At 37.6% G+C, this 26,287-nt stretch overlaps 2 protein-coding genes and 1 pseudogene across 2 annotated transcripts; all 3 read left to right on the forward strand.

Annotated features, from left to right (window-relative positions):
* The first annotated feature begins 5,107 nt into the window (after positions 1-5,107).
* LOC110906747 (proline-rich receptor-like protein kinase PERK12) lies at positions 5,108-11,764 on the forward strand. Its single transcript, XM_035982971.1, has 3 exons — positions 5,108-5,723; positions 7,532-8,052; positions 11,489-11,764. The coding sequence occupies exons 1-3, from the start codon at positions 5,108-5,110 to the stop codon at positions 11,762-11,764; spliced, it is 1,413 nt and encodes a 470-aa protein (XP_035838864.1).
* Positions 11,765-12,069: 305 nt separating this feature from the next.
* On the forward strand, positions 12,070-16,510 carry LOC110906745 (annotated as a pseudogene).
* An 88-nt stretch (positions 16,511-16,598) lies between these two features.
* On the forward strand, positions 16,599-22,358 carry LOC110906743 (receptor-like kinase TMK3). Its single transcript, XM_022151835.1, has 2 exons — positions 16,599-17,058; positions 21,838-22,358. Exons 1-2 carry the CDS (start codon positions 16,599-16,601, stop codon positions 22,356-22,358), a joined length of 981 nt encoding a protein of 326 aa, XP_022007527.1.
* The last annotated feature ends 3,929 nt before the right edge of the window (positions 22,359-26,287 follow it).

Raw genomic sequence — 26,287 nt, forward strand, 5'->3', positions numbered from 1 at the left:
ATATATATATATATATATATATATATATATATATATACACATCTATATATATATATATATATATATAGGGAGGGGCTCATGCGAGGACCACCCTTATTGTGAGAACCTTGAGAACCAATGTGAAAACAACCTAAAATAGCTAAAAAACCTAAAGAAAACCTAAATAAACTTAACCCCCACCCCCCCCCCCAAAAAAAAAAGCTAAACCCCCCCCCCCCCCCCAAAAGCTAAATGCTAAAAACTAAAACCCCCAAAAAACCTAACCTCCCCCCCCCCCAAAAAAAAAGACCTAAACCCCCCTCCCCCACCCCCCAAGCTAAAATGCTAAAAACTAAACCCCAAAAAACCTAAAAAAATCTAAAAAAATAAAAAAAAAATCTAAATTTTTTTTTTAATATTTTTTATGCTCAAATCGCTAGTTTTAGTGGCCAAAAAAAAAAATTTTTGGCTTCGAAAAGTAGCGATTTTTATATAAAGAATATTAAAAAAAATTTGTGTGATTTTTAGCTATTTTTAGGCATTTTTGGTGTGTTCACATTGGTTCTCGCGGTTCTCACAATAAGAGGTGGTTCTCGCATGATCTTCTCCCTATATATATATATATATATATATATATGCATATATATAGGAGAGGATCATGAGAAAACTAGAAAACTAACTAAAATCCACTAAAAAGGAGGGGGAGGGAGACTTTTAATGAAGGAGGGGGGACTTTTAATGAAGGAGGGCTAAAATTGGAAAAAAAAGAGTAAACTGCCATTTTGGTCCCTGTGGTTTGGCCAGTTTTGCCACTTTAGTCCAAATCTCAAACTTATTACATCTGGATCCCTGTGGTTTGCATTTTGTTGCCATTTTAGTCCAAAATCCAAAAACCCCATTTTTTTTACTGTTACAACCTCCTATTTTGTCCTTTAGTGCAGGGGCATTTTGGTCATTTTTTAAATTTCATTTGTTTTAGTTTTTTTTAATATATATTGAGGATGATGATGTTGGGGATGATGATGATCATAATCAGTTCTCTCTCTCTCTCTTCTCTCTCTCTCTCTCTATAGCACCACAACCGCCACCTCCTCCCTCCCTCTCTCTTCTCTCTCTCTATAGCACCACCACACCACCACCACCACCACCGCCACCTCCTCCCCCTTCCCACCACCACCACCACCTTGAAATCCACCACCGCCACCACTGAAACCCTAAAGCGCCACCGCCGCTGTCACCATCAAAGCCGATACTGAAACCCTAAACCGCCGGAAGTTTAGCAGATCTGGAACCTTCTATGTTCGATCTACGATGGTGTAGCAAAAGTATTGTTGAAAACCAGGTAAATAATCTGCTTTTACAGTGTGGTCAGAGACGGTGGTGGAGGGTGTACGGTGGTGGAGGGGAGATGGATGATGATCTGTGATTTTGTAATGGATGATGATCTGTGATTTTGTTAATGTTTTAGGTGGTGGAGGGTGATTTTGTAACAAACAGGATGATCAAAACTTGAACCCAGTCCTTTTATTCACCACGAGGCTGTGATGATTTCACCTAATCCGAGTCAAAATTGGGTAAACATTTGAGATTTTCCGCAGCTTGGCGTGGCAGAATCGGAGGAGGCCAAGTGCACTTGCAACCTCTGTTTGCAGCCATGGCGGTTTTGATTTGTTGTTGGAGCCTCGTTTCTTTTTACAAATCGTTTTTTTATTTTCTTGAACATGATGTTCTTGATTTTCTGGATTTTCTGGGTTTTGATGATGATGTTCTTGAAGATACAGATCTGAGCCTCGTTTCTTTTTACAAATTGGTTTTTGTTTTAATTTTCTGGGTTTTGATGATGAAGTTTGATGATGTTCTTGAAGATGAATTTATTAATTATTGAAATGTTATAATAAATTAACATGGACCAAAATGCCCCTGCACTAAAGGACAAAATAGGAGGTTGTAACAGTAAAAAAATAGGGTTTTTGAATTTTGGACTAAAATGGCAACAAAATGCAAACCATAGGGACCCAGATGTAATAAGTTTGAGATTTAGACTAAAGTGGCAAAACTGACCAAACCACAGGGACCAAAATGGCAGTTTTACTAAAAAAAATATATAACTTTTCAAACATTTCCCATTTCTCCATACGTTATCATTTTAAAACAAAAATGGCACCATAAGATCACAAATTTTCTTATCTTTCATTCAAGTATATTTGAGCATATTTTTTATGACATAAAAAAAGATTTATGGTGTCGTCTTGTTTTCAACACTATTATTATAGTAGTGCACATGTGCAATATAACATGTACTGTTTTGATTTGTTGTTGGAGCCTCGTTTCTTTTTACAAATCGGTTTTTGATTTTCTTGAAGATGATGTTCTTGATTTTCTGGATTTTCTGGGTTTTGATGATGATGTTCTTGAAGATACAGATCTGAGCCTCGTTCCTTTTTACAAATTTGTTTTTGTTTTGATTTTCTGGGTTTTGATGATGAAGTTTGATGATGTTCTTGAAGATGAATTTATTAATTATTGAAATGTTATAATAAATTAACATGGACCAAAATGCCCCTGCACTAAAGGACAAAATAGGAGGTTGTAACAGTAAAAAAATAGGGTTTTTGAATTTTGGACTAAAATGGCAACAAAATGCAAACCATAGGGACCCAGATGTAATAAGTTTGAGATTTAGACTAAAGTGGCAAAACTGACCAAACCACAGGGACCAAAATGGCAGTTTTACTAAAAAAAAAATATATAACTTTTCAAACATTTCCCATTTCTCCATACGTTATCATTTTAAAACAAAAATGGCACCATAAGATCACAAATTTTCTTATCTTTCATTCAAGTATATTCGAGCATATTTTTTATGACATAAAAAAAGATTTATGGTGTCGTCTTGTTTTCAACACTATTATTATAGTAGTGCACATGTGCAATATAACATGTACTGTTTTGATTTGTTGTTGGAGCCTCGTTTCTTTTTACAAATCGGTTTTTGATTTTCTTGAAGATGATGTTCTTGATTTTCTGGATTTTCTGGGTTTTGATGATGATGTTCTTGAAGATACAGATCTGAGCCTCGTTCCTTTTTACAAATTGGTTTTTGTTTTGATTTTCTGGGTTTTGATGATGAAGTTTGATGATGTTCTTGAAGATGAATTTATTAATTATTGAAATGTTATAATAAATTAACATGGACCAAAATGCCCCTGCACTAAAGGACAAAATAGGAGGTTGTAACAGTAAAAAAATAGGGTTTTTGAATTTTGGACTAAAATGGCAACAAAATGCAAACCATAGGGACCCAGATGTAATAAGTTTGAGATTTAGACTAAAGTGGCAAAACTGACCAAACCACAGGGACCAAAATGGCAGTTTTACTAAAAAAAAAAATATATAACTTTTCAAACATTTCCCATTTCTCCATACGTTATCATTTTAAAACAAAAATGGCACCATAAGATCACAAATTTTCTTATCTTTCATTCAAGTATATTCGAGCATATTTTTTATGACATAAAAAAAGATTTATGGTGTCGTCTTGTTTTCAACACTATTATTATAGTAGTGCACATGTGCAATATAACATGTACTGTTTTGATTTGTTGTTGGAGCCTCGTTTCTTTTTACAAATCGGTTTTTGATTTTCTTGAAGATGATGTTCTTGATTTTCTGGATTTTCTGGGTTTTGATGATGATGTTCTTGAAGATACAGATCTGAGCCTCGTTCCTTTTTACAAATTGGTTTTTGTTTTGATTTTCTGGGTTTTGATGATGAAGTTTGATGATGTTCTTGAAGATGAATTTATTAATTATTGAAATGTTATAATAAATTAACATGGACCAAAATGCCCCTGCACTAAAGGACAAAATAGGAGGTTGTAACAGTAAAAAAATAGGGTTTTTGAATTTTGGACTAAAATGGCAACAAAATGCAAACCACAGGGACCCAGATGTAATAAGTTTGAGATTTGGACTAAAGTGGCAAAACTGACCAAACCACAGGGACCAAAATGGCAGTTTACTAAAAAAAATTATATAACTTTTCAAACATTTCCCATTTCTCCATACGTTATCATTTTAAAACAAAAATGGCACCATAAGATCACAAATTTTCTTATCTTTCATTCAAGTATATTCGATCATATTTTTTATGACATAAAAAAGGATTTATGGTGTCGTCTTGTTTTCAACACTATTATTATAGTAGTGCACATGTGCAATATAACATGTACTACAATTGCATTACATGCTTAAAATTAGCTTTTTGAGTCTAGTTTAGCTTTTAGGGTTAGTTTTTTTGGAGGTTTAGGATTAGGTTTTTGGGTGTGGGGGGAGGGGGGGTTTAGGGTTTTTTTTTTTTTTTTTTTTTTTTTTTTTTTTTTTTGGGGGGGGGGGGGTGGGGGGTTTAGGTTTTTTTTCGGGTTTATGTTTAGGGTTTAGTTTTAGGTTTTTGGGGGGTGGGGGGTGGGGGGGTTTAGGTTTTTGGGGGTGGGGGGAAGGGGGGTTTAGGTTTTTTTTTTTTTTTGGGGGGGGGGGGTGGGGGGTTTAGGGTTTTTTCGGGTTTATGTTTAGGGTTTAGTTTTAGGTTTTGGGGGTGGGGGTGGGGGGGGGGGTTTAGGTTTTTTTTTTTTTTTGGGGGGGGGGGGTAGGCTTTTGGTGGGAGGGTGAATTTAGGTTTTTTGGGGGGGGTGGGGTTGGGGGGGGTTTAGGTTTTTAGGGGGTGTCGGTGGGGGGTGGGTTAAGTGGTTTAGGCTTTCCGTATTAGTGCACATGTGCAGTACAACAAATTTTTTTTTTTTTTTGAAAATTTTTTTCCATACATAAAAAGTAGCGATTTTTCTTTAAAAAATTGTAAAAAAAAAATTTGGGTATTTCTTTAGGTTTTTTTAGTTAGTTTTTTGGTTTTCTCATTTAAACTAGTTTTCTCATGATTCATCCCCTATATATGTATATGTATATATATGTATATACATTATGGACGTGAAAAAAGGGCAGGTTGGAAACGATTCACTTTTGGCATGGGTCATCGAGATTTTATTTCCATATTTTCGGATATTTGGATATCCAAAAAATAATAAAATTTAAATTTTTTGATACCCGAATTTTTGGATATCCATATTTCGGATATATGAAATTTCGGATATCCATATTTTTTGATATTTCGGATTCGGATATTGGATATTTCAGATCGGATTTTCGGATACGGATAGTTTTGAACACCGATAACTTTCAGACCACTTCTCTTCTCATTGCCGCAGCACCGGTTATACCTTCTTCATCAATGGTAGATTACCACCGCCACACATGCACCCTCATTTTAACCAAAACACTCATCTACACCTTCCTAACTTCAATCATTTTCAGCACAATAGATCCCAACGTATTAAACCAGTTACGAAAAGGGTTGGATTTGAGCAACAATAATTTTTCCCCTCCTCAGCCTAAATACAATCCCTCCATGAAACTTGTTTTAAGTGGGAACCCACTGTTTCAATCAAATTCATCGAAAATTCCTCCTAAACCCAGTTCACCCTCGGGTTCCCAGCCCAATAATAGCAGCCAACTTTCACCCGGGATTACTCCTAGTACTGGTGATTCGGGCATTGGTGGTATTCCCGCTATACAACTAAGGAAGAAACAAAATGTAGTTTCGTCCCACACTCCTGTTGCGGCTTTTGCTGGTTTAGCACTTTTAACCGTCCCTTTAGGTCTCTACTTATGTAAATTGAAGAAAGCCAACTCAAGTGAACCACCGAGCTCACTTGTTATTCACCCCCTGGACATGTTTCCGATAACATAATCAGGATTTCAATCGCTAAGGACTCACAAATGCTTGCTAGTGTTGGAAGTGGTTCGAGTGAGTCCCCTGTAATCAAGTCTGGAAACATGATCATTTCAGTACAAGTTTTAAAAAATGTGACCAAAACATCTAAAAAGAAAGCGAGGTCGGGCATGGCGGGTTCGGAGTCATTTACAAGGGCCAGTTAGATGATGGCCCAAAAATAGCAGTCAAAAGAATGGAATCTGGTGTGATTTGCAACAAAGCATTAGATGAAAGAATCAGAAATTTTAGTTTTAACAAAGGTTAGACACAGACATTTGGTGTTATTTTCAGGGTATTCAAATCAAGGGTTCAAAAGAATTCTTGTTTAGGAAAATATGCCTCAAGGTGAATTAAGTAGGCATCTATTTCATTGGAAAAACTTCAAATTGGAACCACTTTCTTGGAAAAGGAGGTTAAGTTTGCATTGGATGTGGCTAGAGGTATGGAATATCTTCACTCTTTGGCTCATCAGAGCTTTATATAGCGGGATCTTAAATCGTCCAATATTTTACTTAGCAATGATTTTCGAGCCAAAGTTACCAACTTTGGACCGGTGATATTCGTCCCGGATGGTGGGAAGTCAATAATCACTCAGGTAGGTAGCTGTGGCGTTTGGATACGTTGCCCCTAAATATGCTAGTAACAATCTTTTTTCTTTATATCTATATATGTATATATATATATATATATATATATATATATATATATATATATATATATATATATATATATATATATATATATATATATTATGGATGTGATAAAAGGGCAGGTTGGAAACGATTAACTTTTGGCATCGGTCAAGTAAAAAACTTTGAATCGAGATTTTATTTCCATATTTTTGGATATTCGGATATCCAAAAAATAACAAAATTTAAATTTTTGGATACCCGAATTTTTGGATATCCAAATTTCGGATATACGAAATTTCGGATATCCAAATTTTTGGAATCGGATTCGGATATTGGATATTTCGGATCGGATTTTCGGTACGGATAGTTATGAAAACCTCTAACTTTCATACCACTTCTCTCCTCATTGCCGCAGCACCGGTTATACCTTCTGCATCAATGGTAGATTACCACCGCCACACATGCACCCTCATTTTAACCATAACACTCATCTACACCTTTCTAATTTCAATCATTTTCACCACAACAGATCCCAACGTATTAAACCAGTTACGAAAAGAGTTGGATTTGAGCAACAATAATATTTCCCGTCCTCAGCCTAAGTACAATCCCTCCATGAAACTTGTTTTAAGTGGGAACCCACTGTTTTAATCAAATTCATCGAAAATTCCTCTTAAACCCAGTTCACCCTCGGGTTCCCAGCCCGACGGCAGCAGCCAACTTTCACCTGGGATTACTCCTAGTACTGGTGATTCGGGCATTGGTGGTGTTCCCGCAATACAGCTAAAGAAGAAACCAGATGTAGTTCCATCCCTCACTCCTGTTGCGGCTTTTCTGGTTTAGTGCTTTTAACCATCCCTTTAGGTCTCTACTTATGCAAATTGAAGAAAGCTAACTTAAGTGAACCACCGAGCTCACTTGTTATTCACCCCTAGACCAGTTTAACTCGGATAACACAGTCAGGATTTCAATCACCTAGGATACACAGATGCTTGATAGTGTTGGAAGTGGTTCGAGTGAGTCCCCTGTAATCAAGTCTGGAAACATGATCATTTCAGTTCAAGTATTAAAAAATGTTACCAAAACTTCGCAAAAGAAAGCGACCTCGGGCATGGCGGGTTCGGGGTCGTTTACAAGGGCCAGTTAGACGATGGCACAAAAATAGCAGTCAAAAGAATGGAATCTAGTGCGATTTGCAACAAAGCATTAGATGAATTTAAATCCAAAATTTCAGTTTTAACAGAGGTTAGACACAGACATTTGGTGTTACTTTTAGGGTATTCAACTCAAAAGCTCAAAAGAATTCTTGTTTATGAATATATGCCTCAAGGTGAATTAAGTAGGCATCTATTTCATTGGAAAAACTTCAAATTAGAACCACTTTCTTGGAAAAGGAGGTTAAGTATTTCATTGGATGTGGCTAGAGGTATAGAATATCTTCAATCTTTGGCTCATCAGAGCTTTATATATCGGGATCTTAAATCGTCCAATATTTTACTTAGCGATGATTTTCGAGCCAAAGTTTCGGACTTTGGACCGGTGAAACTCGTCCCGGATGGTGGGAAGTCAATAATGACTCAGGTAGCTCGGACGTTTGGATACGTTGCCCCTAAATATGCTAGTAACTATCTTTTTTCTTTATATATATATATATATATATATGTATATATATTATGGACGTGACAAAAGGGCAAGTTGGAAACGATTAACTTTTGGCATGGGTCAAGTAAAAAACTTTGAATCGAGATTTTATTTCCATATTTTCGGATATTCAGATATCCAAAAAATAATAAAACTTAAATTTTTGGATACCCGAATTTTTAGATATCCAAATTTCAGATATACGAAATTTCGGATATCCGAATTTTTGGATATTTCGGATTCGGATATTGGATATTTCGGATCGGATTTTTGGATACAGATAGTTTTGAACACCTCTAACTTTCATACCACTTCTCTCCTCATTGCCGCAGCACCGGTTACACCTTCTGCATCAATGGTAGATTACCACCGCAAGACATGCACCCTCATTTTAACCATAACACTCATCTACACCTTCCTAATGTCACACCCCTCCAAAACCCCACCCCGCCTTGGAGGCGTGACATGCCCAGGATCATAGCCACCAATCATATTGAACAACGTATTTAAGTAAATAAAACCAACCACAATACAATTGGTGTCAAAACATAGTTTTACAGCGGAAGCAAAACATAAGTTTAATATAAGTTTTCCCACAACGACCACGCCTCCTAGTGCAAGCTCCTTAAGCTAGGGACCTAATGACCTGCAAGGCATGTAACAACAAGTCAACAACAAAGTTGAGTGAATTCACGGTTGGTTCACTGGCTTACTAGCCCGTATCGCGGTCTCCCAGACATGTGTGCGAAGGTTAGTATCCGTATCGCGTCGCATCGCGGCCCTACAGGCATGTGTGCGAAGATTAGTGGAGTGGCATCCTACCTCTAGAGGATGGCCGTGCCTTGTAGAAAGTTCGTGAACTCACCTTTGCTTTTGCTTTGCTCGGTTTGCTTATCTTCTTTGATTGTAAGGGTATGGGATAGAGTTTAGCCTACTGATAAGCCTAATAATCTAATGCACACGAAATTAGGTAAATAACCAATACAGCATTTACAACAATTCACGAGATTAAACCCTCACAACGATTAATAAGGTGCAATACTTAACAATTCAACGGATTCACAACGAATAACAGAGCATAGTCCGAAATTGGATAATACTCAAATATTCAAGTCGAAATCACGACGAATAACAAAGTATAAACTCAATTTAAGCAGCACTTAAACAATCGTTGGATAGTTTCAATCGATCGGACGTTGTATCGTAATAGCGATCGAATTAATACCCTGAATCGTAGCAGCACATCGTGAATCGTGTGTGTTAATTGTACTGCTATTTCTCTAATTCGACGTACACAGTGAGTTTGGACGTCATTCTAAAGACAGAATTCAAGTGCCAATATCTGCTATTTATACTGATTTTTGGACATGCTTACAGACCGTATGCCTTATCCCTTAGGGTCCGTAAGGGACACCTATTTACTATAGGGTAGCCACGTTTGGGACTAGGCCTGCTGAGTTGACAGAATTGGCAAATGAAATTTAAACAACGATTTATTTAGATAATCGTTAGCTAGGGTTTACCCCCCTTGAGTTTTAGGGGCCCTAATCCTGATTCTGATTGTTCTGGAAATCTTAGGGTTTCTACAGAATCACTTGGGTTTCTCAATTTGGGTTTCCAATTAGACTAATTAAAATAATAAATAGGGCTTTTAGTGAGAGTTGCTACATTCTCCCCTCCTTATAGAAATCTCGTCCTCGAGATTTATTCGAATAAGTAAGGATACCAGTACTAATCTTTTATGCTCGAGAAACTTAACCTTTCTGTCTTCTATCTAAAGTGGTTTTTCAACAAATCTTTAAATTTTTCATTTACTTATATGTCTTGAAGAGGTACTACCAGCTATTCGTCAGATAGATATTTCTTAAAGTTGGATACATGAAATACTTAGGGAAGACTTAACCTTAGCTGTAACACTTAAAATAAATAACACAGTAAAGTATTGAGTCTTGCACTTAGAGCGAAGCATCGTTGCGGATTACTATACAGGTTATAGTCTGGTTTTATCCAAAAAGCTTTTCCCTTTTTAAAACCAAGTTCACTATAACCAATGGCTCTGCTACCACTCTGTCACACCCCTCCAAAACCCCACCCCGCCTTGGAGGTGTGACATGCTCAGGATCATAGCCAACAATCATATTGAACAATGTATTTAAGTAAATAAAACCAACCACAATACAATTGGTGTCAAAACATAGTTTTACAGCGGAAGCAAAACATAAGTTTAATATAAGTTTTCCCACAACGACCACGCCTCCCAGTGCAAGCTCTTTAAGCTAGGGACCTAATGACCTGCAAGGCATGTAACAACGAGTCAACAACAAAGTTGAGTGAATTCACGGTTGGTTCACTGGCTTACTAGCCCGTATCGCGGTCTCCCAGACATGTGTGCGAAGGTTAGTATCCGTATCGCGTCGCATCGCGACCCTATAGGCATGTGTGCGAAGATTAGTGGAGTGGCATCCTACCTCTGGAGGATGGCCGTGCCTTGTAGAAAGTTCGTGAACTCACCTTTGCTTTTGCTTTGCTCGGTTTGCTTATCTTCTTTGATTGTAAGGGTATGGGATAGAGTTTAGCCTACTGATAAGCCTAATAATCTAATGCACACAAAATTAGGTAAATAACCAATACAGCATTTACGACAATTCACGAGATTAAACCCTCACAACGATTAATAAGGTGCAATACTTAACACTTCAACGGATTCACAACGAATAACAGAGCATAGTCCGAAATTGGATAATACTCAAATATTCAAGTCGAAATCACGACGAATAACAAAGTATAAACTCAATTTGAGCAGCACTTAAACAATCGTTGGATAGTTTCAATCGATCGGACGTTGTATCGTAATAGCGATCGAATTAATACCCTGAATCGTAGCAGCACTTCGTGAATCGTGTGTGTTAATTGTACTGCTATTGCTCTAATTCGACGTACACAGTGAGTTTGGACGTCGTTCTAAAGACAGAATTCAAGTGCCAATGTCTGCTATTTATACTGATTTTTGGACATGCTTACGGACCGTATGCCTTATCCCTTACGGTCCGTAAGGGACACCTATTTACTATAGGGTAGCCACGTTTAGGACTAGGCCTGCTGAGTTGACAGAATTGGCAAATGAAATTTAAACAACGATTTATTTAGATAATCGTTAGCTAGGGTTTACCCCCTTGAGTTTTAGGAGCCCTAATCCTCATTCTGATTGTTCTGGAAATCTTAGGGTTTCTGCAGAATCACTTGGGTTTCTCAATTTGGGTTTTCCAATTAGACTAATTAAAATAATAAATAGGACTTTTAGTGAGAGTTGCTACACCTAATTTCAATCATTTTCAGCACAAGAGATCCCAACGTATTAAACCAGTTACGAAAAGGGTTGGATTTGAACAACAATAATTTTTCCCCTACTCAGCCTAAGTACAATCCCTCCATGAAACTTGTTTTAAGTGGGAACCCACTATTTCAATCAAACTCATCGAAAATTCCTCCAAAACCCAGTTCACCCTCCGGTTCCCAGCCAGACAGCAGCAGCCAACTTTCACCTGGAATTACTCCTAGTACTGGTAATTCGGGCATTGGTGGTGTTCCCGCTATACAGCTAAAGAAGAAACCAAATGTAGTTCCGTCCCTCACTCCTGTTGCGGCTTTTGCTGGTTTAGCGCTTTTAACTGTCTCTTTAGGTCTGTAGTTATGCAAATTGAAGAAAGCTAACTCAAGTGAACCACCGAGCTCACTTGTTATTCACCCCCTGGACCTATTTAACACGGATAACACAGTCAGGATTTCAATCGCCAAGGACACACAGACACTTGCTAGTGTTGGAAGTGGTTCGAGTGAGTCCCCTGTAATCAAGTCTGGAAACATGATCATTTCAGTTCAAGTTTTAAAAAATGTTACCAAAACTTCGCAAAAGAAAGCGAGCTCGGGCATGGCGGGTTCGGGGTCGTTTACAAGGGCATGTTAGACGATGGCACAAAAATAGCAGTCAAAAGAATGGAATATGGTGTGATTTGCAACAAAGCATTAGATGAATTTGAATCAGAAATTTTAGTTTTAACAAAGGTTAGACACAGACATTTGGTGTTACTTTTAGGGTATTCAACTCAAGGGCTCAAAAGAATTCTTGTTTATGAATATATGCCTCAAGGTGAATTAAGTAGGCATCTATTTCATTGGAAAAACTTCAAATTGGAACCACTTTCTTGGAGAAGGAGGTTAAGTATTGCATTGGATGTGGCTAGAGGTATGGAATATCTTCACTCTTTGGCTCATCAGAGCTTTATACACCGGGATCAAAAATCGTCCAATATTTTACTTAGCGATGATTTTCGAGCCAAAGTTTTGGAATTTTTACGGGTGAAACTCGTCCCGGGTGATGGGAAGTCAATAATGACTCAGGTAGCTGGGACGTTGGGATACGTTGCCCCTAAATGTGCTAGTAACTATCTTTTTTCTTTATATATATATATATATATATATATATATATATATATATATATGTATGTATATACTATGGACGTGACAAAAGGGCAGGTTTAAAATGATTAACTTTTGTCATGGGTCAAGTGAAAAACTTTGAATCGAACTTTTGTCATAGGATATTGGATTTTTGGATCGGATTTTCGGATACGAATAGTATTGAACACCTCTAACTTTCATACCACTTCTCTCCTCATTGCCGCAGCACCGGTTACACCCTCCTTTTAACCATAACACTCATCTACACCTTCCTAATTTCAATCATTATCAGCACAAATGATCCCAACGTATTAAACCAGTTACGAAAAGGGTTGGATTTGAGCAACAATAAATTTTCCCCTCCTCAGCCTAAGTACAATCCCTCCATGAAACTTGTTTTAAGTGGGAACCAACTGTTTCAATCAAATTCATCGAAAATTCCTCCTAAACCCAGTTCACCCTCGGGTTCCCAGCCCGACAGCAGCAGCCAACTTTCACCTGGGATTACTCCTAGTACTGGTGATTCGGGCATTGGTGGTGTTCCCGCTATACATCTAAAGAAGAAACCAAATGTAGTTCCGTCCCTCACTTCTGTTGTGGGTTTTCCTGGTTTAGCGCTTTTAACCGTCCCTTTAGGTCTTTACTTATGCAAATTGAAGAAAGCTAACTCAAGTGACCCACCGAGCTCACTTGTTATTCACCCCGTGGACCTGTTTAACTCGGATAACACAGTCAGGATTTCAATCGCCAAGGACACACAGATGCTAGTGTTGGAAGTGGTTCGAGTGAGTCCCCTGTAATCAAGTCTTGAAACATGATCATTTCACTTCAAGTTTTAAAAAATGTGACCAAAACTTCACAAAAGAAAGCGAGCTCGGGCATGGCGGGTTCGGGGTGGTTTACAAGGGCAGCTAGACGATGGCACAAAAATAGCAGTCAAAAGAATGGAATATGGTGTGATTTGCAACAAAGCATTAGAAGAATTTGAATCAGAAATTTCAGTTTTAACAAAGGTTAGACACAGAAATTTGGTGTTACTTTTTGGGTATTCAACTCAAGGGCTCAAAATAATTCTTGTTTATGAATATATGCCTCAAGGTGAATTAAGTAGGCATCTATTTCATTGGAAAAACTTCGAATTGGAACCACTTTCTTGGAAAAGGAGGATAAGTATTGCATTGGATGTGGCTAGAGGTATGGAATATCTTCACTCTTTGGCTCATCAGAGCTTTATACACCGGGATCTTAAATCGTCCAATATTTTACTTAGCGATGATTTTCGAGCCAAAGTTTCGGACTTTGGACCGGTGAAACTCGTCCCAGATGGTGGGAAGTCAATAATGACTCAGGTAGCTGGGACGTTTGGATACGTTGCCCCTAAATATGCTAGCAACTCTCTTTTTTCTTTATATATATATGTACGTATATATATATATATATATATATATATATATATATATATATATATATATATATATATATATATATATATATATATATATATATATATATATATGTTTATGTATTATGGGCGTGACAAAAGGGCAGGTTGGAAACAATTGACTTTTGGCATGCGTCAAGTGAAAAACTTTGAATCGAGATTTTATTTCCATATTTTCGGATATTCGGATATCCAAAAAATGATAAATTTAAATTTTTGGATACCAGAATTTTTGGATATCCAAATTTCGGTTATACGAAATTTCGGATATCCGAATTTTTGGATATTTCGTATTCGGATATTGGATATTTCGGGTCGGATTTTCGGATATGGATATTTTTGAACACCTCTAACTTTCATACCACTTCTGTCCTAATTGCCGCAGCACCGGTTACACCTTCCGCATCAATGGTAGATGATATGCACCCTCATTTTAACCATAACACTCATCTACACCTTCCTAATTTCAATCATTTTCAGCACAACAGATCCCAACGTATTAAACCAGTTACGAAAAGGGTTGGATTTGAGTAACAATAATTTTTCCCCTCCTCAGCCTAAGTTAGCGATGATTTTCGAGCCAAAGTTTCGGAGTTTGGACCGGTAAAACTCGTCCCGGATGGTGGGAGGTTAATAATGACTCAGGTAGCTGGGACGTTTGCATACGTTGCCCCTAAATATGCTAGTAACTATCTTTTTTCTTTATATATATATATATATGTATGTATATATATTATGGACGTGACAAAAGGGCAGGTTGGAAACGATTAGCTTTTGGCATGGGTCAAGTAAAAAACTTTGACTCAAGATTTTATTTCCATATTGTTGATGCATTTATTGTCTATCGCCTTCGTCAATCCGAGTCGTAGTGAAAAGCCGGAAGGAATCAAGCGCATAATGTCGTATCTAGATAGAAATGGCAAGGTGGCAAACTTGTAATTAATGATAACTATCATTAAAGTGCCTTGACCATATAAATAGGAGTGTGTGTTATGATTTTAGTTAGTTTTTAGAGATTTTGAGTTAGACTTTGGAGAAGACTTGGAGAGGAGACTTTCTAGAGAGAGAAAGTAGAGAGAGAAAGTAGTGTAAACGTGAGATCTTGTACCGAATCACCAAATCTATCAATGAAATCACGTTAGTAGTACGTTATCGTGTGTTCGGTCACGTTCGTTCACGGATTCCGCACGTGAAACGTTCGTTACGCAATCGAACGGTGCCAAAACCGGTCCTACAAGTGGTATCAGAGCTAGGAGCTCGATTGCTTGATCAAACACGTCGTTCTCGTACAGATTTCAGTGTATTCAGAGACAAATCAGATCCAAATTCATCGATTTCTTCATCTTCTACTCATTTCTTACGGTTTTTACGGAAATTCGACAAATTGAACGTGTTTTCACGGTCCGATTCGTCTGAATTTCAAGTATATTGTGCGAATATCATTGAATCAAAACCCTACCAAGTTTCACATCAAAACTCCAAGCCGTTTTGGAGAAATCGCAATTTTTCGAACCGAAATCGCGTCAAAATTCAGGTGTGGATCGCTTTTATGAACACCTCAGGATCGCTTATTGGAAATTAGTTGGATCGCTCATGTGGAGTTGACTAGGATCGCTCAAAAGGTTTAAAATTGTTCTGGTTCGCTGATAAGTGACACTATGGACCGCTCATAGTTACATGTATGAACCGCTCGTAATGAATTATGATTGGCTCGCTTTTTAGTCAATGATATGACCCGCTCATATGTCATCCAGTTGAACCGCTTTTTAGTCATCTTCTCCACATGTTTTCTGAATCATAGCAGATTGTCGGTTCAACAGTTCTCGTAAATTGATGTGATAAGAATTGCAGGTGATGTCCGTTGTGTTTGCACGTGAAGTGTGGGCAGTTATGTTTGTCTGTTGACGGCTCCGTTATACCGCCCATTTACCCAATCAGCTATTGTCCACCGCCCATTCAATCATTGTTTTTAAGCCACCGTCCATTTCTTTTAGAAGCCCATGTGACACAGTCCCACTAAGTCTTTTGTGGCCAATCGTAGTTTTTGGTCCACCGCTCATCATTACAAAGTTTGTTTTGTTGCTGTTGTGAAATCAGCTTATTAGCCCATTACCACCGCCCCACTACTGTTTGTTATCTCTATCACTTTTGCCGCCCATCATTTAATTTCTTCGCCCACTTCTATTTGAGGCCCAATGGCAGCCCACATCCATTTTATATCACAAGTCCATGTGATTTGTCTTTTGTGACCCGATCGGCAACAAACCCAATCTTGGTGGTGGTTAAGTGTTTGTGGCCCAGATATTTCTAAGCCCATCAGTGCATCACATAACAGAGATTTTCTCCGAAAAATTTTGGATTGAATCGACGGATCTTAGACACGAGTTCTAAATCAATTCCATCGACACACACTTTTACGGTTTTAGTTCAGTCTAAACTGATTGTTTACTTGTTTATTTGCAGGTAATCCAAGGTGATTTGTCAAGAATAGGATCCTCGCCCGAGAGAATCCTCACTCGATTTGTTGTTGCTTAATTTTTGTTATTCGATCGAAAAGTCGTCTATTTGTTCGAATTTCATTATTGATTGAGAATTCATTTTTGTGAATCGTTTGATAACGAAAATGGATTATGCAATTAATATTGTACTGAACAAGTTCAATAATTTTTCAGGTATCGATGGAGAATCGATTAAAGAATTGATCGAAAGGTATGTCGAGCTGTATTGGATAATGGTGAGTTTGAAGATTACCAAGACAAATGAGGAATGGGTTAACAAACTGGAAAATGCTTTACCGGGTGATGAGTGGAGAACGTTTTTGAAAGATTTGAGGAAGATATACTTAGAAGTGAGTTTGAGCGAGTTTATCGAGAAGATTAAAGAGCGAGAACTTGAAATTCAAAAGATTAGAAATGAAGCAAAATTAAAATCCGAAGAAAATGTTCGAGAGGTAGAGGAGCAAGTTAAGGAGATTTCAGCTATTAAGGTTGAGAAGAAAGCTGAGGATGTAAAGATGACCAAAAAGTGTTCAAAATGTGACAAATTTGAATCAGACAATATCAAACTGTTAAGTGATTTAGACAGTTTGACATTGGAAAACAAAATTTTGAAAGAAAAAGAAAAAGTTTTTGAAAATGAAAAATCAAAAATTGAAAAAGACTTTCAAAAACAAATCAAGATTTTAGAAGATAAGAGAGATATTTTTGGTAAAGATAATCTTGAAAAACAAATTGCAATCAGTTCTTATCTTGCTAAAATTATTCAGCTTGAAAAAGAAGCTAAAATTGATCATATTAAAATTACTGAATTAGAAAGTAAGTTGAAAGGTTTTGTGACTTCTGTACCGTATGTTTGTCCAGAACCGATCAATGAAATTCCAATAAGTGACAATGTCAGAAACTTTGACAATGTCAAAGTAAAAGATTGTGATGAGAAATCTGATGATGTAAATGAAAAAATTGAAAAACAAAAATTGTTTTTAGACTTAAATGAAAAATTCAAAAATACTGTTTTGCAATCTACTGAAATAGGTGAATGCTCAAAGCAGGAACCTGTTAAGAAGATTGTAGAACAAAAACAAATAGTTAAAACTGAGAAAATTGTACAAAAAGAAAATAAAAGCTCATCAGATCGATCATCCAATCGCATTCAAAAAGCACAAAAATTGAAAAACGAAAACTCAAAAATTGTTGGTAATGAGTGGTGCAGGTTTAACCACAGTGCTCAAGAGCCAAATCCAACAATCAAGAAGAGGAAAGAGTATCACCAAGCCAAACAGTGCTTTGATCTGAGCGTTTGGTATGAAAATGGTGATTGGCATGATAACAGAGTGTGTTACCGATGCGGGTATCGAGGACACATTGCTGTTAACTGCCAGAGACAGAGATTTGAGACAAGAAGATGCTATAATTGCCAAATCCAAGGACACATTGCCAGGGATTGCCCAAGGAAATCAAGTGAAAGATTGAGGGTTACTTCTCAGAAGTTGGCAAAGAAACCAGTCACTGTCAAGCCCAAGAAATTGAAAGTTTCAGAATAGAATGTCAAAGAACAGAAGGTCCAAGAACCTAAAGTTCAAGAAAAGAAAGTGAAGCTTTCTCAAGGGCAAAAAGACAAACTGAGAAAAAAGAGGAAGAAGGCCAGAGAATATCTAGAGAAGATTTTGTCCTCGGGTTCACCCGACAAATCGAATAAGAGTGCTGATGAATCGATTCACTTAACTGCAAAGTCAAGTAAACCGAATTCATCAGATACAAATCTGAGGACAAATGAGGAGATAAAGAAAAAGGAGAAAAAGGTCGGCGATGAATCTGACATATCGAAGTCAGACAAGCCACCTTCAGGCGATGAATCTGGCTCGTCAAAGTCAGACAAGCCACATTCAGGCAATGATTCTGGTTCGTCAAAACCAGAAGAGCCAGTTATTGAGGTAAAAACTGAGAATTCAGGTTTAAAAATGGATGATGAAAACTTTCCTCCATTGATAAACAAGAATTCAAAATCACCCAAGGACAGTCAGGCTTGGGTGAAATTGTTTAAATGAAAAACCTGACTTGCCGGAGTTCCCAGGTTGGTAATCGTGGAACAGGAATCGGCACATTTCTTGAGAAATTTCACTCTGGTGATTTTTCGACTTTCGAAGGATAAATCAGGGACATTAAGTTGTACTTGATTCATCTTTCCTACAAATGATAATTTGTAAAACAATGTGATGAAACCCCGAGTTTATGAAATGTCACACAAAACTAATTTTCCGGAAAAACCATTTTGATTAAAACAAACTTAAGTGTTTTGAAATCATAATGGGAAAATAGTTTGTTGTGAGGGGGAGTTCTGATTGTTTACGCCAAGTGGATGGAGAATTGAAGCAATTCTCATCAAGTTGTCAAGTTTGTACAGTTTGTTTCAAATTTTCTCAGAAAATCAAAATTGAAACATATTTTGATTTTAGGGGGAGAAAATTTTTTTAAAAAATTAGAAAATTTGAAAAAATCAAAAACATTAAAAAGTCAAAACGAGTTTTGTTGTGAAAAAGAGGAAATGATAGTAAATCAGTGGACTATCACAGCACGCTAAAGAAATGTAATGTAAAATCTGATAAACGGTCTCACTGATGATGTGACGATAGGTTTTTATACATTTAGTAGATTTATTCGGGATATAAACCTAAAATTTCAAACTTGTGAAATTCGTGGGGAACACTACTTGGATATATAGGTAACCCCTGAAATCTCGTTTGAAAGGTCTCGTATTCTGATATACTAGGTGTTTATACTCTATGATGTCTGGGGTATTATTCCGGGACTTCTGCTGAACGGTAGTTCTGACCTAGTCCTTGGCTAATACTTTCCGCAAAATGCTTGAAACATAGCATAAAGCCCTCAGCTGATTAGACAATAAAATTGATAATCATCTGTTGTAGCTGAAAAGATCCTCTAAAGGGGACACACTGCTAAGTCGAAGCTGATATCTCTCTGCTGAACGGAAGTTCTGACCTGAGATCCCTCAGTTCTCGCATTTAACCCCTAATTTATGTACAGATATCATTGTAGTATTCTTGCCTGTAAGACTGAATATTGGGATTCTGGATACGGGAGTATATTCAAGAGGTGGGACACATGAATCGAACTAAGTTCATAAAACACTTAAATAGTATCCTGAATAGATTGAAAATTGTATGAAAATTTAAGAGGATAACTATATCGTCAATCAACGTGAATCGTTTAGAACTTAAAATGTCTAAAAGCTTAACGGTGCGTGTGATGTGTCTCAAAAACTGATATGATCCTCTTACACAAACTCATAAAAATATGTTTGTACATATTTCATTTCCGCATTTAATTTCTGTCTTTGCATTTATGTTTCTTATTTTGAAAAATCCAAAAAGATTTTCGACAACTGATGATGAAAAGCTGACATTCAAAATCTCAAAGGCTAAACATGATGAACAGACAGGTTGGTTAATTGATTTGAAATGTTTAAGATGATACATTAATTTGAATCAGAAATTGAAATGTTTCGAACAAATTTTGAAAGGTTTAAATGTGAAAATTCTCAAATGTTTAGTTGATTCATTTATTTGATTCACAATATTGTTTGTTATAATTGTGTGTTTGAGATATGCAGGTTTTGAATTTGTTGCTATGAAAAGCCAGACTACGATCCCGACAGCTGAGACTAAGGGGGAGTCTGAAGACGAGCTTAACGCAAAAGGAGCTTGTATTCGGAAAGCAAGGCGTCGATCCCAAAAGCACGGAAGCTTGACGACAGGGGGAGCCTGAAAAATCTGAAGAAAGAGCAACGGAAGCTGAAGACAGATCCACCGGGATTCTGTTCGAGCTAGAGTAGTTGAAGACTCTCACTAAAGATTCCGTCAACATCCAAGGGGGAGTTTGTTAGTGCAGTTGTCTGTCGACTACATCTTCGTTCGAGTCTTAGAGAGAAAGAAAGACGAGTTTCGCTACGAGATTGACTACGGCAATATCCAAGGGGGAGATTGTTGATGCATTTATTGTCTATCGCCTTCGTCAATCCGAGTCATAGTGAAAAGCCGGAAGGAATCAAGCGCATAATGTCGTATCTAGATAGAAATGGCAAGGTGGCAAACTTGTAATTAATGATAACTATCATTAAAGTGCCTTGACCATATAAATAGGAGTGTGTGTTATGATTTTAGTTAGTTTTTAGAGATTTTGAGTTAGACTTTGGAGAAGACTTGGAGAGGAGACTTTCTAGAGAGAGAAAGTAGAGAGAGAAAGTAGTGTAAACGTGAGATCTTGTACCGAATCACCAAATCTATCAATGAAATCACGTTAGTAGTACGTTATCGTGTGTTCGGTCATGTTCGTTCACGGATTCCGCACGTGAAACGTTCGTTACGCAATCGAACGGTGCCAAAACCGGTCCTACACATATTTTCGGATATTCGGATATCCAAAAAAAATAAAAATTATATTTACGGAGATTTCGTATATCCGAATTATCAGAAAAAATTTAAAATCACTATCCGAATCCGAATCCAAATCCGAATCCAAATCCAAATCTGAAAAATTCGGATATCCGAAATTTGGGATATCCGATTTTTTTTGATATTTCGGATTCAGATATCAGATATTTTGGATCAGATTTTCGGATAAGGATAGTTTTGAACACCTCTAGCTTTCATACCACTTCTCTCCTCATTCCCGCAGCACCGATTACACCTTCTTCATCAATGGAAGATTACCACCGCCACACATTCACCCAAATTTGGACCATAAGACTCATTTACACCTTCCTAATTTCACTCGTTTTCAGCACAACAGATCCCAACATATTAAACCAGTTGTGAAAAGGGTTGGATTTGAGGAACAATAATTTTTCCCCTCCTCAGCTTAAGTACAATCCCTCCATAAAACTTGTTTTAAGTGGGAACCCACTGTTTCAATCGAGTTCATCGAAAATTCCTCCTAAACCAGGTTCACCTCTGACAGCAGCAGCCAACTTTCACCTGGGATTACTCCTAGAACTAGTGATTCGGGCATTGGTGGTGTTCCCGCTATACACCTGAAGAAGAAACCAATTGTATTTCCGTCCCTCACTCCTGTTGTGGTTTTTTGCTGGTTTAGCGCTTTTAACCGTCCCTTTAGGTCTCTACTTATGCAAATTGATGAAAGCTAACTCAAGTGAACCACCGAGCTCAGTTGTTATTCACCCCATGGACCCGTCTGACTCGGATAACACAGTCAGGATTTCAATCGCCAATGACACATAGATACATGCTAGTTTTGGCAGTGGCTCGAGTGAGTCCCCTGAAATCAAGTCTGGAAACATCATCATTTCGGTTCAAGTTTTAAAAAAAGTGACCAAAAACTTCTTATAAGAAAGCGAGCTCGGGCATGGTGGGTTCGGGGTCGTTTACAAGGGAAAGTTAGACGATGGCACAAAAATAGCAGTCAAAAGAATGGAATATGGTGTGATTAGCAACAAAGCATTAGATGAATTTGAATCAGAAATTTTACTTTTAACAAAGGTTAGACAGAGACATTTGGTGTCACTTTTTGGGTATTCAACTCAAGGGCTCGAAAGAATTCTTGTTTATGAATATATGCCTCAAGGTGAATTAAGTAAGCATCTATTTCATTGGAGAAACTTAAAATTGGAACCACTTTCTTGGAAAAGGAGGTTAAGTATTGCATTGGATGTGGCTAGAGGTATGGAATATCTTCATACTTTGGCTCATCATAGCTTTATACACCGGAATCTTAAATCGTCCAATATTTTACTTAACGATGATTTTCGAGCCAAAGTTTCGGACTTGGGACCGGTGAAACTCGTCCCGGATGGTCGGAAGTCAATAATGACTCGGGTACCTGGGACGTTTGGATACGTTGCCCCTAAATAAGCTAGTAACTATCTTTTTTCTTTATATATATATGTATGTATATTAGGACGTGACAAAAGGGTGGGTTGGAAACGATTAACTTTTGGAATGGGTCAAGTAAAAGACTTTGAATCTGAATTATCAGAAAAAGTTTAAAATCACTATCCGAATCCGAAAAATTCGGATATCCGAAATTTTGGATATCCGAATTTTTGGATATTTCGGACTCAGATATCGGATATTTCGGATCGGATTTTTGGATACATATAGTTTTGAACACCTCTAACTTTTATACCACTTCTCTCCTCATTCCCGCAGCACCGATTACACCTTCTTCATCAACGGCAGATTACCACCGCCACACATTCACCCTAATTTTAACCATAAGACTCATCTACACCATCCTAGTTTTACTCTTTTTCAGCACAACAGATCCCAACATATTAAACCAGTTATGAAAAGGGTTGGATTTGAGCAACATTAATTGTTCCCCTCCTCAGCTTAAGTACAATCCCTCCATGAAACTTGTTTTAAGTGGGAACCCACTGTTTCAATCAAGTTCATCGAAAATTCCTCCTAAACCAGGTTCAGCCATGGATTTCCAGCCCGACATCAGCAGCCAACTTTCACCTGGGATTACTCCTAGTACTTGTGATTCGGGCGTTGGTGGTGTTCCCGCTATACACCTGAAGAAGAAACCAAATGTAGTTCCGTCCCTCACTCCTGTTGCGGCTTTTGCTGGTTTAGCGCTTTTAACCATCCCTTTAGGTCTCTACTTATGCAAATTGAAGAAAGCTAACTCAAGTGAACCAATGAGCTCACTTGTTATTCACCCCCTGGACCTGTTTAACTCAGATAACACAGTCAGGATTTCAATCGCCAAGGACACAAAGATGCTTGCTAATGTTGGAAGTGGTTCGAGTGAGTCCCTTGTAATCAAGTTTGGAAACATGATCATTTAAGTTCAATTTTTAAAAAATGTGACCAAAACTTCGCAAAAGAAAGCGAGCTCAGGCATGGCGGGTTCGGGGTCGTTTACAAGGGCCAGTTAGACGATGGCACAAAAATAGCAGTCAAAAGAATGGAATCTGGTGTGATTTGCAACAAAGCATTAGATGAATTTGAATCAGTAATTTCAGTTTTAACAAAGGTTAGACACAGACATTTGGTGTTACTTTTAGGGTATTCAACTCAAGGGCTCAAAAGAATTCCTGTTTATGAATATAAGCGTCTAGGTGCATTAAGTAGGCATCTATTTCATTGGAAAAACGTCAAATTGGAAAGACTTTCTTGGAAAAGAAGGTTAAGTATTGCATTGAATGTGGCTAGAGGTATGGAATATCTTTATACTTTGGCTCATCGGATCTTTATACACCAGGATCTTAAATCATCCTATATTTTACTTGGCGATGATTTTCGAGGCAAAGTTTCAGACTTTGGACTGCTGAAACTCATCCCGGATGGTGGGAAGTCAATAATGACTGTGGTTGCTAGGACGTTTGGATACGTTGCCCCTGAATATGCTGTGTGACAACCCGATTTTTCAAGGTCTCTATCCGTTTTAACCTCGTACTTATTTGCAAGTGTGTTTTATAAATACTTGATGGACAATACATGTGTTGAGTACATAATTGTATTCATGATAGGTGTATGAATGTTATGTGTATATATTGTTTGGATTATTGGCTTTTAAAATTGAAATCATATGTTTTCGTCATCTCTTGCCTAAAACCTCCTCAGCCGAAAACACCCCACCCCATGTATGCATTGCTGGACGAAAACACCTCAAGTGTTTTCGTCATCTACATCTTGGCGAAATCCAAATGGGCTTTAGGCCCAGTAGTTAATCACTTATATGTATATTCGGATCACAACTTTTACGGGAAGTTTTATTCGGCAAACCCTAGACTCTCCCTTACACTCGACGGCAACTATCTGTCCTTTTGGAGTTCTTGTTTGTTCCATCCTGCATACGGTTAGTAATCGATTGTTTATAATCATCTGATTGAAATCATCGTGAACTATTTGTTGTTACCATTAGTTAACTGTTGTGCCTTGTATGATGGTAGATGAGTAGGAGAGGGATTCTTACTCTGATATATGATCTGTGTGCCATGCTTAATGTTCATGATTCGATTTGATAATTGATGATTTAATAGACGGTTAACCGAGTAGGATTATATGTGCTGCATGTGTCGAACTAATGGTAAACGTAATCATTACGGAGGTTGAATAGTAATGTATGATTTACAAACTGATGCGAATGAATGATTTGTTTGCTTAAAACTGTTAAGATTGTTAACGATGTTTAGGGTTGATGCGTAACTGATGTGTTGATGATGATGTTGTACATGACGAAATCAAGAGCCAGCGAAAACAGTGTTTCCATCAAAACTCTTGACGAAATCACTTTGGGATTTCGGCACCCTAGTGATTTCGCCAATAAGTGTTTTCGGCCCAAACAGTTTTTGTCCTAAAGTGTTTTCGCCCAAAAGAGTTTCCGGCCCAAATGTGATTTCGGCTCAATGTGATTTCGGCCCAAAGGGGTTTTCGCCGGTAAGGGATTTCGTCACATATGCCTTGCATACAATAGCGCGGTTAGTTATTAAGCATGTTAGTACGTAACTCGGTTGGTTCTCAACTCCGTTAGTGGTGATCCGGTTAAACATGTTAACTCTACTAAGTATGTCGACTTATGTTAAGTATGATTCTGTTAAGTATATAACATTACAAGTTATTAACTCAGTTAACCTTATCAACTCCGTTAGACTCATGTATGATACTCTGTTAAGTGGATACTCTTGTTTAACTCTGTTAGTTAATTAACAGTGTTGGTTTGTTATTTCAGTTATGTTTATAAACCTTGTTGAATTGCTAACTTCGTTAAGACTGTTAACACTTTCAAGTATGTTAATGAATAATCAAGTTAGTAAAAACTATGATGGACATTTACGTGAAAGATGGATTTGCATGAATTGGATTAACTGCTTACATGATACAAGATGCTAACTGCTGGGCACACTTTGTGATAATACTGTGACGCAAGTTACATGTGAAACATTGCGAACATGAACTGATTGAGTATACGTGCATTATAGGATTTGACTGATTTCTTGTGAGCACACACTTAGCAAACCGAGCAAACCAAGGTGAGTTCACACTCTTACTAAGGCATGGCATTCCCAGGGCACGGGAATTGGGATTGAAAGAATAAGGTTGAATAGAATCGTACTTACACTATTACTAGACTACCATACCATCGTCCTCGGTTGTGCAGGACACATACGTAAAACCTACGTATACTTATGCTACTCACTATCTTCGGTTGTGAAGGATACTCACGTAAAACCTACGTGAAATTATACTCACTACTGCCTCGGTTGTGTCAGACACTTACGTAAAACCTACGTAAACCCCCGCGTACCTCTATCCTCAGTTGTGAAGGATTACTTACGTAAAACCTACGTAAACTTGTACGTGTTACTGTTCTCGGGATATGTAGAACACTTATGGTTACGAGTAGTCTAGTGGTTATACAACATGGGAAGCCCCCACCAATAGAACGTACTATCGGCCCAGTAGAGCCACATGTTACAAACGAATATACTATTACGCATTTACTTTCTGTGAACTCGCTCAACTAGTTGTTGATCCTCTGTTACATGCCTTGCAGGTCGTTAGATACATGGAGCTTGCACAGGGAGGAGCTGGTCGTTGTGGGCTTAGATCGTGATTGTTTGTTGAACACTTTATGACATTACATACTTATTTATATTGGGTTTTACTTATACGCTTCCGCTAAACAGTGATAACTTACTTATGTTTTGGAAACACCTTTCATATGGATTTGGTTTGATTTAATTGCTATTACTTTAACTATATACATTGTTCTATATGATTGGTGGCTTGATCCTGGTCAGTCACGCTCCCAAGCGGTGATACTCCGCAGG

This window comes from Helianthus annuus, chromosome 14 (assembly GCF_002127325.2).
Source record: "Helianthus annuus cultivar XRQ/B chromosome 14, HanXRQr2.0-SUNRISE, whole genome shotgun sequence".
NCBI classification, from domain to species: Eukaryota; Viridiplantae; Streptophyta; class Magnoliopsida; order Asterales; family Asteraceae; genus Helianthus; species Helianthus annuus.

Excerpts from the sequence above, each read along its gene's own strand:
- LOC110906747 (XM_035982971.1), top strand. The coding sequence starts at position 5,108 with ATGAAATTTCGGATATCCATATTTTTTGATATTTCGGATTCGGATATT. Across the intron at positions 5,724-7,531 it reads ATTGAAGAAAGCCAACTCAA|AAAGCGACCTCGGGCATGGC; the intron begins GTGAACCACCGA and ends ACTTCGCAAAAG. Across the intron at positions 8,053-11,488 it reads GATACGTTGCCCCTAAATAT|CCTAAGTACAATCCCTCCAT; the intron begins GCTAGTAACTAT and ends TCCCCTACTCAG.
- LOC110906743 (XM_022151835.1), top strand. The coding sequence starts at position 16,599 with ATGGATTATGCAATTAATATTGTACTGAACAAGTTCAATAATTTTTCA. Across the intron at positions 17,059-21,837 it reads ACTGTTAAGTGATTTAGACA|AAAGCGAGCTCGGGCATGGT; the intron begins GTTTGACATTGG and ends ACTTCTTATAAG.